At 48.3% G+C, this 14722-nt stretch overlaps 1 protein-coding gene across 3 annotated transcripts in view; it reads left to right on the forward strand.

Annotated features, from left to right (window-relative positions):
- ECE2 (endothelin converting enzyme 2) overlaps window positions 1-10896 on the forward strand; it is a 46327-nt gene extending 35431 nt beyond the window's left edge. For all 3 annotated transcript variants that reach the window (XM_083504087.1, XM_083504086.1, XM_083504088.1), the window contains 6 exons: window positions 1066-1169; window positions 3151-3261; window positions 4118-4185; window positions 7374-7564; window positions 7754-7849; window positions 9512-10896. In XM_083504087.1, the coding sequence (XP_083360213.1) occupies window positions 1066-1169; window positions 3151-3261; window positions 4118-4185; window positions 7374-7564; window positions 7754-7849; window positions 9512-9688 (747 nt within the window). In that variant the 3' untranslated portion in view covers window positions 9689-10896. The remainder of the gene's footprint in view (window positions 1-1065; window positions 1170-3150; window positions 3262-4117; window positions 4186-7373; window positions 7565-7753; window positions 7850-9511) is intronic.
- The last annotated feature ends 3826 nt before the right edge of the window (window positions 10897-14722 follow it).

Genomic DNA, 14722 nt, shown 5'->3' on the forward strand with positions numbered 1-14722 from the left:
TGTCCACCCTAGCAAAACATGGAATGTTGTACTTGACTGCTCTCAGTAGATTACATTCTACATACAGTTGTGGAGGGGAGCCACGCGAGCAGATTTAGCTTCTTGTGCTCAACTATCTCCCCTACTCAAGTCTCTTCTCAAACCTTACACCAGTTGCAAAAAATAAAATAAAAAAATCCTAGGAAACATAATTATTACCTCAAGGACTGCTTCTCTCCATATGACGCTACCTGGGTGCAAGCATAACATTATCATTCATGATTATTAGGAGGCAGGTATTCATGAGCATTCCACTGTCTGCAGCTCATCAAGTGCAGCTGGCATGTGGCATCTGTACCCCTTGCGTTGTCCATTATTTTTCATCTGTCCCCAGCCATTGGGTCTTTGGGTTCTAGTAATAAAAATTAAGTTGATCGTGTTATCCCAGGGGTGGGGAACCTTGGGCCTGGGGGCCAAATGTGCTCCTCCAGGCCTGTGTTTCCAGCCCTTAGGACTCCCTCTTATCCAGATCACACTACATGCTGATCCCACTCTGCACCCTTCTCAAAGGCCCAGGGAGCAAAGCAACTCTTCTTGATAGGTCTTGCCCCTATAGGGCAGTTGTGGAGGCTGAAGATCCTCACCTTCCCATGGCTGCCTCAATCTCCTTCTCTCCCAGGTCTTTCCCAAGCAATCTGAGACTACGCCAGTGTCCCTGTCTCAGCTCCGCCCTCTTCATGCCTCTCCTGGTTCTGGGAGACCAGAGGCACGGGAGCTTGTCGCAGCAGGAAGGGGAGACACCCTGGCTTCTTCACCAGTCAGACTCATCTCTGCCTCTTGGCCTTCCTCCTCTCCTGCTTCTGCTTCTCTCTGGCGCAAGCTCCTCCTGCTCACTAAGCCCTGTTACCTCTTAAGCTTCTGACACATCTTCTTCCCAGTCTGCTCCCTGGGACCGCTCATCATCGACCCACCATCACTCCCTGGGCTCTGAGCCTTCTTCCCTTGGGGGGTTCGCCAGCTGGTGCCTCCCACCATTCCTCTTTGTCCAGCAAGTCTATGACATCTCCTTTCTGCTCTTCTCTCTAGTACGAAGTCTCAGAAGACTCCTTCTTTCAGAACATGTTGAACTTCTACAACTTCTCGGCCAGGTTCATGGCAGACCAGCTGAGGAAGCCACCCAACCGGGACCAGTAAGGTTTCTCTCCATACATTTCTTGCCCTTCTCATTCATTGAGAGATGGCAGAAGGGGGGGTCAGAGCTCAGTGGAGCATAGGGAAGATTTGAGGAGGCCTATGGCAAAGTGTGCTTCATTGTTCAGCCCCCCGGCAGCAGGCTTGCCTGGCAGTGGCACTGGGCACCCACTTGCTGCCATTTTAAATTTCTCCAGCTCTCCCAAGATGGCGTCACTGGTGTCAAGCCTGACAAAGAGTGTCACAGAGAGGGGAAGGTCCACACTCAGATCACCTTGGGGCTGATCCTGTTCCAGAATGATTGCTTCTGACAATATCTTAGAACACCTTAGACTTACATAACTAGGGTGGTAACCCTAAATCCCGTTTACCTGGGAGTAATTCTCAATAATTTCAAGGTGGCTTACTTCTGAGTAGGCACGGTCAGGATTGCAGCCTAGGAACTGGACCTCAATACAGGCAAACAGGGTGGGGGGTGGAGATGGGAATGACCTGGTTTTACATTGATTGAGTTTAGGGTCATGTTTTAATTCGAACAGGAGAACGGCGTGGAGGGTCGGTCAGGATGAAGCCGAAACTTCCAGAAAATTCAAATCCACACACAATCAAATACAGTGGTGCCCTGCAAGACGAATGCCTCGCAAGACGGAAAACTCGCTAGACAAAAGAGTTTTCCGTTTTGGAGGTGCTTGGCAAAACGAATCTCCTATGGGCTTGCTTCGCAAGACGAAAATGTCTTGCGAGTTCCTGCGGGTTTTTTTTCCTTCCCCCCCTTTTCTAAGCCGCTTATCAGCTGATCTGATAAACTGATAAGCCGCTAAAAGCTGCTAATAGCCGCTAATAGCGCTAATCCGCTAATCTGTCAATGGGCTTGCTTCGCAAGACGAAAAAACCGCTAGACGAAGAGAATCACAGAACGGATTCTTTTCGTCTTGCGAGGCACCACTGTAACCTTTTTTATTGCATCACATCCAACTGAAGGTGGCTGATTTCACGAAGAATTCTTTCCCACACGAAAGCAAGCAAACTCACCCACGCTGCATGTGGAAAGCGAGCATCTCAGGGAGAAGCTAAGCTAAGCATCATCTTGTCATGCTAGCTTTTCATATGAAGGGAGTTTTTCCCTCTCCACAGGACAGGGCATTCAAGCAAGGAGTTTCAACCAGCATAGGCCAGAAAGAGCTCTGCTGTCGTGTCATTTCTGCAATTTCTTAGGCCCCATCTGAACTATAACGCTGTATCATACCACTTTCAACAGCCCTGGGCCCCCCCTGAAGAATGCCGGGAACTGTAGTGTGTTATGGGTGCGGAGAGTCACAGAGCTACTGTTTCTGGAGTGGTGAAACTGTCAAAACCTCTTCCCAGATTCCCAGACTTTGCAAGGGGGGACACTGGTCTCCTAACAGCTCTCAATTCCTGGGAACTACATCATAGTGCTTTAAAGGCATGGTGCAGTTGAGGCCTAAATCTCATTCTTTAGGGCAACGTGGCCACGCTGGTTGTGGCTGGTGGGAACTGTAGTGTACAACTGCGGGACAAGGACAACTGTGACTTTAAGGAAGAATGGGAGCTTTTCACAAATTATTTAAAATGGCAGCAAAATGAACTGGACTCCTTGGCAGGTTTTGAAGAAACATACACAAATTTATTGGTTGATAACATGACAGATAGATAAGGTAAGGATATGTACAATTTTATAACATGCAGAGAAATCAGAGAGAGGAGCTGAGGGAAGTCCTAGGGGGAGGGGAGGGGGGAAAACTATGTTTGTGATTATACGGTTTGACAATTTGTTATGTTGAAATTGTTTAATAAAAACATTTTTTTAAAAAAATGGAACTGTAGTGTAAAACAAGTGGAGGGCACCAAGTCGGGAAACACTTCTCTAGGGTCTTCCAGCCTCCAGTCTTATTTGCTAGGCGTGGTCCTGAACAAACAATGCCTCCTCCCAACCAATTATTGTTGTTGTTCCTTCTCCAGGTGGAGCATGACCCCTCAGACAGTCAATGCTTACTACCTGCCCACCAAGAACGGCATTGTCTTTCCTGCAGGAATTCTGCAGGCTCCTTTCTACGCTCACAACCACCCCAAGTATGTCTGGGTCTTTTGATTGTTTGGTAGGAAAAGAAAGCTTGCCGGGGGGGGGGGGCTGGGGAGGATGTGGTGGTGTGCTGGGCATGCTCAGACTTGACCTCTCTGCTCTGCAGCTGCCTAGCTTGCAGGGAGGGGAATCAGATCTGTACCAAGAAGGGCACATGATGGTGGGCTTCCTGTGTGTGGCTATTTCTGGCACACACACACACATACACACAGACTTGCAGCGGAGTTGCAGTGCCAGTCCATCTGACGCCTCCCACTAGAAATCTCTTGCTTGTGGTTCCTGCCCCAGTAATTGCTTCCTGATCAGAGGGGACCCAGTATTACTTAATTGCACCATAATTGACCTATAGTTAGCCAGTGCTCGTTCCCGGAAGGGGAAAGGAAAGGCTTTAATTTCAGGCTTTCTTCCACTATTTTGCATCTATTTATAGTGTGAAATAACGCCATTGCGCAACTTGAAAAAGAAAGAGAGGCTCTATATTTGGTGATCCATATTTAATAAAAGGGAGTGGGGAGCCGAAGAAATGTTTGTTACATAAAGCATGGGGAAGTTGTGGCACTCCAGATATTATATTTAGTCACCAGCACCCATTAGGGCTACCCACAACAGCCAGTTGCCCGTTTTTGATGGGAATAGACAGTCCCAGCAGCATCAGTCAAGTCATATATTCCCCAGTCCTGTGCTACACAATGTGTGATGCAAGACGCCTAACCCCTTTGATGCTGTGTCCAAAGTTGCCTTAATGTTATTTCAGACATGAGCTCACATTACCTCTCATCAACTGGGTACCAAAGGTGGCTTTCTAGGGTCATAACCTCTTGCTTCCTCTTTGTTTCTTCCCTTGAGGGCCCTTAACTTTGGAGGCATTGGTGTCGTGATGGGGCACGAGCTCACCCACGCTTTCGACGACCAAGGTAGGAGCAAGGCGCTTGGATCACTGGCTTCTTGTGTCTTGCATGTATGTGCTGTCTGCCCTCCTACGAGGGAGGCCTTTGGTTGGTGTTGCCTTGCATGGGCCTTTAGGTCTGTAACAAATTGTGAGGAAGCTGGTGGAACGAACCTCTCTTTATGTTCCTTGGGCATCTCTTCCCCAGTTATTCTGGCTCCATCCCATTAGACTTCCTAGTATCTTGTGCCTTAGCTAGGTTTTCCAACGGCAAGGACCGTTGAGGGCTTTTGCCACCCTAGGCAGACCAGGTCACCTTGATGTCGCAGAGGATTCTGGGAGGTGGTTGGGAAATCAGCCATGACCAGAGCAGAGCAAAGCTTGAACTGTTTCCGCTGTGAGCCTCTCTAGACATCTTCCGAGATTGCATTAGGGAACCTGCAGACCTGTGGATCTTGTTGGACGCCCAAATCTCATCATCCCCAACCATTGGCCATGCCTGGGATGTGAATAGATGTTAGGAGGGGATTTATTTGTTACATATAATTCTTCCTTCTTCATGTTTGTGAGTTCAGTAGAGCGCATCCCTTGGCAGATTAAAAGGGAAGTTTAGATAGGCTGGTTTTAGCCTTGTAAGTAATCCAGGATGCTTTAAGGTAGGCTGGATTCTCTTTTCTCCCTCTTAAAACAACAATCACTCAGTTTTGTCAAAGGTAAAAATAACATTTACTCATTCTGGATACCTGTTGAAGAGCAACAAATATGGCAGCTTTGTTCAGGCAGGCTTAAAATGGTAATTCAATTACAAAGACATACTTAGGTCTAGCTTAAGATGTAGAGGCTCTCACATTGCTGGCAGAGTGGAAAGAGACAGAGGAAGAGGGTGTTCCCAGGCAAGTAGGAAAATATATATAGGTATGCCCTCCCTCTGTCAGGGCACAGTGGGAGCATCTCTCACAGTCCTCGGTCCAGTATACCTGAGGGAGTGTCTCCACCCCATCGTACTGCCTGGACACTGAGGTCCAGTGCCAAGGGCCTTCTAGTGGTTCCCTCGCTGCGAGAAGCCAAGTTACAGGGAACGAGGCAGAGGGCCTTCTTAGTAGTGGCACCCGCCCTGTAGAATGCCCTCCCACCAAATGTCAAAAAGAAAAACAACTACCAGACTTTTAGAAGACACCTGAAGGCAGCCCTGTTTAGGGAAACTTTTAATGTTTAAAAGATTATTGTATTTTAATATTTTGTTGGAAGCCACCCAGAGTGGCTGGGGAAACCCAGCCAGATGGGTGGGGTATTAGTAATAATAATAATAATAATAATAATAATAATAATAATAATAATAATAAACTCTTGCAAGTTCACAAGAAAACTCAGCTCCTATCATATGCCTATCTAGCAAAACATGAATTGGTGGTTTGGCTTCACTTTAAACATCCCACACAGCTGGCCAGGGCTGATGGGAGTGGAGTGGGAGTCCAACAACATCTGGGAGGCCACAGGTTCCCACTTTATAGGGTTTATAGGGTTGAGCCTGACCCGTTTGAAAGACTCCTGTTGGTGGCCTGTCCATTCATTTCCCCTGCTCCCCACTTGCACCTTTCTCCATGGTAGCTTCCATTCCGCCATTGCCATCAAGCCGCCCTTTCCTTTCTGCGGTCCACTTGCTTCCCTACCTGTTTGCAATCCTTTCTCCCCAGGTGACACCTCCAGTCATCTTTCCCGGCTTCTTTGTGCTGCTTTTGCTCCTGCTCCATCCGCTTGGTGAGCATTCATTATCTCTGCATGAGTGGGCCACAGCTGGAAGCTTAGGGAGTTCACTGCCACCACAACCCCACCGATCCATTCCTCTCCTTTTAACTCACAGCTGCTTAAGGCTACTTCAGGAGCAACCCCCAGGTCCCCTTTCCTTTAAAGCTGGGGAATCCTTTGCCTGGGGCAACTCAGCTCTTCCAGCATTGCAGTGCTCAACAGCTGTGGATGGTGCAGGACCCAAAGGGCAACTGTGCCTTGCTAGGAGGGAAGGAGGGTGTGAATCACAGGGAACCTCGGAATATAGGAAGCTGCCTTATACCGAGCCAAGCCACTGTGTTCCTTCTAGCTCAGTATTGTATACAGTGACTGGCTCTCCAAAGTTTCAGACAGGGTTCACTCCTAGCCCTACCTGGAGATCCCAGGGATTGAACCTGGGACCTTCTGCATGCAAAGGAGATGCTCTGCCATTGAGCCACAACTCTTCCTGGATCTGAGATAATCCCTCCTGTATGGTGGAATGGAACTGAGGATCTCTAAAGTATGGGGCAATGACTAAGAAGCAGCTGCTCAGAGGTCTAGCAGAGACCAGCTACCAAGGAGCCATAGAGCAAGACTGTGTGCATTCCACATCGATGTTTAAGGGCAGATAGAGCGTGGAGCACAGCATTGGGCACAGAATTCTGCTCCTGGTCGCCTGAGCTTTCGTTTTTGAATCAAAGCAAGTTTCTACCTCTTACGCCCCAAAGTGTGTGGGCAACGACTGGCAGAAGTCTCAGAAAGCAGGTAGAGACTGAGTTGGATTTGCATTGGTGAGAGGGGCAGGATTTGGTTCCTCTGCACTCTCCGTGCCTTGTAGGAGCTGAACAAATTGTGCAAAACGAAAATACGTACAGATTGGTTGCGTGTGGATTGTGTGTAAAGTGTGGGTTTCCTCAATTCAGCAGGAATTCTGATTTTTTTAAAATGCAAAGTATGCACAGCATTAACTGAACCGAAAGACCCAAACAGCAGCTTGCTGGCCATAACTTTGTTGTAGCTGAACCAAAGCCAGTGGCCGAGGTTTAAACCCTAGCATTGCCAATTAAAGAACCTCCAGCACCTAATCTGCACAATGAAGGATCAGTCCCTTATTGGAGATCCACTGCCAGTACTGTAAAAATAATAATAATTTTATAATTTGTACCCAGCCCATCTGACTGGGTTGCCCCAGGCACTTTGGCAGTAAGAATCCACATTATTGCAGGAGGTGGACCCAGAATAAGGCAGCTTCCTAGAGTTCCTTGCTCTTTTGTAAGTCCATCCCTGGAGCCAGTAAACACCTGATTAGGAACAAAGGAAAGGGGGGTTCTTTTCTCCACCAAGCCCTTCTTGTGAGCTTCTTTGGGGGCACCTGCTGGCTGTTGCGGGAGCTCAGGCGTTGTGCCAGACGAACCTTCAGCCGAGTCCAGCAAGGCGATTTTATTCCAGGCCGCGAGTACGACAAAGAAGGGAACCTGCGTCCCTGGTGGCAGAACTCATCTCTGGAGGCTTTCAAGAACCGGACGGCATGCATGACAGAGCAGTACAACAAATACCTTGTCAACGGGGAGCATGTCAATGGCAAGCAGACCTTGGGCGAGAACATCGCTGACAACGGGGGGCTCAAGGCAGCCTACAACGTAAGTAGCCTGTCCAGGGAAAGGTTGTGCGCCCCCCACCGAAAAGGCAGGTCCGGGGGGAGAGGCCTGGCAGGTCTTGAGGTGTTTGTGTCTGCAAGGTATCCTTTCTCTGAGCGGCCGTGAGGCGAGGGAGGCGCTTGGGCCCTCCTGAGCTCGGAAGCACAGGCTCTGCTCTCGCTTTCCTTGCAGGCTTACAAAGTCTGGCTGAAAAAGAACGGGGAGGAGAAGCGCCTGCCGTCCGTGGACCTCACTAGCCACCAGCTCTTCTTCTTAGGGTTTGCACAGGTAACTTGGAGGTGGGGGAATGAGAAACAGAAACTTCCCGTTCCCAATATCCTCCTCCCCACATCCATGCGCATTCTGTCTGCCACTGCCAGTACCCCTGTGTTAACAGTCCTCCTGGCAGGTCTGAAGATAATGGGCATAAAAGACATCTCAGGAGTACAGGAGAGCCCCCCACCCCAATAGTTCAGTGCTGGAAAGCTAAGGTTCAATCCCTGGCATCTCCAGGTAAAGAAAGCCAGTGTGGTGCAGTGGTTAGAGTATCAAACTGAGGCCTGGGAGATCAGGTCCGAAATCACCACTCAGCCATGAAACTCAGAGGGTGACCTTGGGCCAGTCATGACCAGCTTGGATGGCTCAGTTGGTTAGAGCATAGTGCTGATAACGCCAAGGTTGCAGGTTCGATCCCTGTATGGGACAGCTGCCTTGTAGGATTGGTTGAGCTAGATGATCCTCAAGGTCCCTTGCAACTCTGCAGTTCTGTGAGTCTTCTTATCCTTTGGCCCTAACCTACCTCACAGGGTTGTTGTGAGGACAAAATGGGGGGGGGGAGAGAACGATGCGCACCACCCTGAGTTCCTTGGAAGAAAGGTGGAATTTAAATGTAATAAAATAATAATGGTAATAATAATAATAATAATAATAATAATAATAATAATAATAATAATAATGGTTTCAAGCAGCGAGGCAAGAAAGAGCCTGGAGAAACCTCCAGGGAGCTGGAGGGACTGTTGCCATGCAGTGCCCTGTCATTGTACCATGGTGCTCACAGGGTCCTTAGAGCGATGTTCTGCTCCAGTTCCATCTCTTGAGTGGGAAATGCTGGAGCCCAGTTCAGCACCAGCCGTGGATTCAACAGAATGATCAGGTGGGTACGGAGCCAAAGGCCTGTACAGGGCAACATGAAGATGCTGCTTGAAACTCATAGAATATATAATGATATAAAAGAATATGGAAAAATTGGATTTCTAAATAGGTAAAAATTTTAATTTTATAATATATTAAGATCAAAGATCAGGATAATAAGGAGGGAAAGAAATTGCTGAATTAATTAATTGAATTGGAACACAAAAAAGGGAGGTGTGAGGAGGTCAGGGAAACAAGGATATGTAAGATATGGAAAGGTTGACTTTTTATTTTTATTTTTTCCTTTTTTCTGTAAGTGTACTTATTTTTTTATTCTGTATTTTTCTTGTATGTTTATTTTTGTTTTTTACTTTTGTATTTCTTGTTTTCATGTAATTCCTTTTTCTGAAACTTTAATAAATATTTTATAATTAAAAAAAATGAAGCTCATAGAATTGTGGAGTTGGAAGGGACCCCGAGGGCCATCTAGTCCAACCCCCTGCAATGCAGGGATCTCAGCTGAAGCATCCATGGCAGATGATCATCCGACCTCTTCTAAAAGACCTCCAAGGAAGGAGAGTCCACTACCTCCCAAGGGAGGCCATTCCACTGCTCCCCCACTTGGCCCTGAAGCTCCCAGGCTGAGCATGAGCCAGCCACTTCCCCTCAGCCTGACCTACCTCACAGGGTTGTTGTGGGGATTAAATAAGGAGGAAGAGAACCACGTATGCTAGGGGGAGCTCCTTGGGGGAGGAAAGTTGGGATATAAACCTAACAAACAAATGAATGAAATAAACAAGCATCTCCTTCCTGGCGCAGGTCTGGTGTTCGGTGCGCACCCCGGAGAGCTCGCACGAGGGCCTGGTGACCGACCCGCACAGCCCGGACAAGTTCCGCGTCATCGGCACCCTCAGCAACTCGCGGGACTTTGTAGAGCACTTTAAATGCCCCGTCGGCTCCCTCATGAACCCTGGGAAGCACTGCGAAGTGTGGTAGAGAGAGAGAGGCTGCCCTTGGCAGGAGTCTGTACATACACACAACTTGCCTGTGCTCAAAAGCCGGCCCATGGGGGGAGGGTGGGGGCCGGCAGTCACATTTTTGGGGTGCTACCGGCGGTTTTGCCTCATCAGCTTTGGTCCCCTTTATGGCCCTAGGAGAAAGGTGAGCTTAACGTGAACTCTCCCCCCCCCCCCCACGCTTCATGGGGTGGTGTGCAAAAGCACAGCTTCACTTGTCTTAGCTCGCCCCACCACCTGATCCATCTTCCGCGGATTCTGCGAAGGATCTCCAGCTCTCCTCCTTCAGCTATAGCTCTCCTGCCTCCGGCGTCTCCAGGAAACGTCTCCCCGATCCTCCTCCACACCCCACCAGGCTGGCCCCAATGCCTTTGGCTTCTTGCTCCCTTTTGTTTTGCTTGACTGCTTGCAGCAGCTGCAGAGAGGATGGACCCCCTGGTCTTTGTAAACTGCTACTTTTAAGGGGGGGGGCTTGGGGTGGCCAGGCAAAGGCGGGAACCGTCATCTACTATTGCGCTTCGACTAGCAGTGGGGAAGTTGTGGGCCTCTTCGTGCTGCTGGGCTCTGACCCCCATCTGCCCAAGCCTGCATGGGCCAAACAGTCTGGGGTGATGGGGGGTGTTGTCGTTCAGCAACATCTGGATGGCTGCAGGTTCTTGACCTCCAAGCTAGATACCACGGGGTTTTCTTTGGAGGCCGGCAATGCTGATTCAGTCGAGGAATTCCCAACTATATAATGGGACTAGTTATGAAAGCTTCTGGTATAGCAAAAGAGCCTTTGAAGCTTGAGCAGGGAGTGGTGCATCGGAAGATTTTGGCTGCATCAGAGCATAGAATCAGAGAATTGTAGAGTGGGAGGGGGCCCCCAGATGTCATCTAGTCCAACCCCCTGCAATGCATGAATCTCAGCTAAAGCATCCATGATTGATGGCCATCCAACCTCTGCAGGATTCATCCAGGATAGCATTCTGTTTCTAGCAGGCTAGGGAGCTTACAGTCAGATCATGAAGGCAGCAACCCATTCCTGGCATTGAGGTACACTGGCTCAACATGGAAATTATTATATTATATCAGTATATTGCCCTTCAGCCAAAGATCCCAGGGTGGCTCACAACAACAACAACAAATACAAAATGAGAACACGAAGTACCTATTAAAACAAAAAGAAACCCAGTAGCCCAACAAATACATTTACAGTGGTGCCCCGCAAGACGAATGCCTTGCAAGACGGAAAACTCGCTAGACGAAAGAGTTTTCCGTTTTGGAGGTGCTTCGCAAAATGAATCTCCTATGGGCTTGCTTCGCAAGACTACAATGTCTTGTGAGTTCCTGCTGTTTTTTCCCCCTCCCCCCTTTTTCTAAGCCGCTAAGCCGCTTATCAGCTGATCCGATCAGCAGATAAGCCGCTAAAAGCAGCTAAAAGCCGCTAATAGCGCTAAGCCGCTTATCAGCTGATCCGATCAGCAGATAAGATGCAAAAAGCCTCTAAAAGCCGCTAATAGCGCTAATAGCGCTAATCCGCTAATCCTTCAATGGGCTTGCTTCGCAAGACGAAAAAAACCACAGAACGGATTCTTTTCGTCTTGCGAGGCACCACTGTAAAAGGCTGAAGATTATTTAATCAGCTGCAAACCTGGTTATAGAGAAACACTTTCACCCAGCACCTAAAGATATACAGTGGTACCTCAGGTCTCAAACAATCTGTTCCAGAAGACCCTTCGGCTTCTGAAACATTTGTAAACCGAGTCACGGCTTCCCATTGGTTGCAAGAGCTTCTTGCACTCAGTGGAAGCTGCGTCGCATGTTTGAGTTCAGAAAAATGTTTGGAAACGGAAGCATTTACTCCCGGGTTTTTGGCATTCAATAACCAAAACATTCAACAACGGAGGTATTTGGGAACTGAGGTACCACTGTATAATGAAGGTGCTAGGCGAGCCTCCCTGGGGAGAGCATTCCACAAATGGGGAGCCACCACAGAAAAGGCCCGTTCTCATGTTGCCGCTCTCCAGAGCCTCTTGCAGAGGAAGCACATGAAGAAGGGCCTCAGATGATGATCAGAGGGTCTGGGTCAGTTCATATGGGGAGAGGTCCCACTTAACTAAAAGCAAATCTATCCTTCATTGTCGTTATCTCTCTTTTTAAACACACAAATAAATAGCCATTTCAGCCAGTGGCTTTCCCATGCAGCGCAAGGGTGTGCAATGTAGCTAGGATTTGTATGCCTATACCGTAGTATGGGGGACACGGGTGGCGCTGTGGTGTAAACCACAGAACCTAGGGCTTGCTGATCGGAAGGTCGGTGGTTCGAATCCCCATGACGGGGTGGGCTCCCGTTGTTCGGTCCCAGCTCCTGCCCACCTAGCAGTTCGAAAGCACGTCAAAGTGCAAGTAGATAAATAGGTACCACTCCAGTGGGAAGGTAAACGGCGTTTCCGTGGGCTGCTCTGGTTCGCCAGAAGCGGCTTAGTCATGCTGGCCACATGACCTGGAAGCTGTCTGCGGACAAACGCCGGTTCCCTCGGCCAGTAAAGCGAGATGAGAGTGCAACCCCAGAGTCAACCGCTACTGGACCTAATTGTCAGGGGTACCTTTACCTTTACCATAGTATGGGCGCCTGGCTGCAACAGCGAGTGCAGGGACGTGGCTCTTCCATTTTCCTACAAAGTCAAATATCCAAAGCAGCAGCAAGCGTCTGGCCATAGGACACCTTCCTCTATTGCTAGCCTGGGCTATGGCGCCATCTCGCCGGTATTGTGCAGCAAAGGGAGGTGCCGCACCACCCACGTGTGCGCACAATCCCACCCAAATCACTGTGGAATGATGAGCCTCTTTCTGGCTAGTGTTGCACCTACCAAGCACCCCACTCCTTCGCAAAGAGAAATCCCCACCTGTTGCCGCCAGATCCCTTGGGCAGATCCAGACCACCTTGTTGAAAGCACACGAATCCACGCAGCAGCTGGGCGTTAAGGAGACTGATCCCAGGAGAGATGGGAGAGGGAGGGACCCACCAGATCACTTCGGAGATGTTTCCTTTCACCCCTTTTCGAGGATCATTACCGATCCGAAACTAGCTTGGCTTAGAGGTTTTCCAAACTTTTGCTTCCCATCTATCGAGCTTGGTGGGGAATAGTGCCTTGGATTAGAATGTGTGTGTGTGTATGTGTGTGAGTGTGTGTTGGGGGGGGTGCTGTTGGTGTATTTAATTATTAAAAGCACTTTCCGCTTGGTTATTTCAAAGTGGTCCTGGATAATGTCTGGTGAAAAATGAAATCTGGAGAAAGGTTCATGAAACGGCAAACACAGCCTCCTGCTTTTAGGCTAGAAATCGGGATAAGGAGCATACCCTAGACAATCGGCCTCAATATTGCCCACACTGATTGGCAGTGACTCTCCAGAGCCTTTCCCAGCCCTGGAAACCTGGGACCTTCTGCATCACAAAGCAGATGCTTTTATCGCTGAGCTATGGCCATACTCAGTAGGCGTTGCTCTTTGATAGGTAGAGCCTTAGGTCATTTCCAGCCTGTCCCTGTTTGTGAGTCAATCATATACCAGCAAATTTAAGTTGCACCATTTAAGTGATACACTTGAATAACAAGCATGCTCCCCCCGAAAAAGTGAGGAGGAAGGAATTTTTGTGGTAAGAAAAAATGGCAGGAAAGGGTGGGATAATGGTGATAGTCAACGACATCATATACCGGATGCACGTTTGGTCAGAAAATGCCCACTCTCTTCAATGGTATTTTTGCACTGGTGAGTGTGTGTGTGTGGGGGGGGTGGAATTGCCTCATCCCACCGTTATCTATCTGGATCCTTCCTCACATAACATTACAAGTTTTGTGTGTGGGGTTTAATGGCACCAGTAGCCTGCATGCAGCATCAGACCCAGATTGTGTTATTTTACTTACAGTAATTATTAGGTATATTTCTTTTCCAGAGTACATAGAATCACAGAATTGTAGAGTTGTAAGGGGCCCTGCAAGGCAGGAATCACAGCTAAAGAATCTCTAACAGATGGCCATCTAACCTCTGTTTAAAAGCCTCCAATGAAGGACAGTCCACCACAGCTCTTACAGTCAGAAAGTTCTTTCTAATGTTTAGTCAGAATTGCCTTTCTTGTCATTCAAATCCAATGGTTTCGGTCCTACCCTTGCTACATCTTCCATATGGCAACCCTTCAGATATTTGAAGAAGGCTATCAAGTCACCTCTCAGTTTCTTCTTTTCTGGGCTAAACATGCCCAGTTCCTTCAACCGTTCCTCATCAGGCTTGGTTTCCAGACCCTTGATCATCTTGGTCGTCATCCTCTGCACACCTTCCAGCTTGTCAACACCCTTCTTGAGCTGGGGTGCCCGGAACTGGCCACAGAACTCCAGGCTGGGTGTGGCCAAGGCAGAGCAGAGCAACACTGGAATCACAGAATTGTAGAGTTGGAAGTGACCGCAAGGGTCATTTCATCCAACCACCTGTGAAGCATTAATTTCAACTAGATAGAATCATAGTTGGAAGGGACCCCTTAATCTGGACACAACACTTCTGTTGATGCAGCCTAGAATAAGAGAGGGCATGGCATTAAACCAGAATATGAATGGCTTTAACAGTAATCGATTTATCATTTGTTTTTATTTATTTCATACACCGCTTGACAGTACATTTTAAAAAAGCACCTCAGAGCGGCTTACAAAAAAAATAAATAGGACAAGAAAATACAAGGGGGGGATTGCAGGCGTACTTTAAAAACATACAAAAAATTGAAATGCTAAAGCAAATCAAAACCACCTCAATTTTCTAAGCAGGAATGTTTCTAGCAGGTGCAGAAAGGGGCTCAGTGAAGGATAATTAAATGCAACAAACTCCTCTGCCAGACCACGGTGCAAGTTCGGATAAACGGGGTAAACTCCGGGCAAAGTTAAAAAATAACCTTCCCGTCGCCCTCGTCCATTTCCACGCTGTCAAAGATATTTAAATGCCTGCTGGACAGACCAGCTGAGCTCGCCGCTACGCCTGATGGGATTTG

This window comes from Podarcis liolepis (genome assembly GCF_965112155.1).
Source record: "Podarcis liolepis genome assembly, chromosome: 5".
Classification (NCBI taxonomy): domain Eukaryota; kingdom Metazoa; phylum Chordata; class Lepidosauria; order Squamata; family Lacertidae; genus Podarcis; species Podarcis liolepis.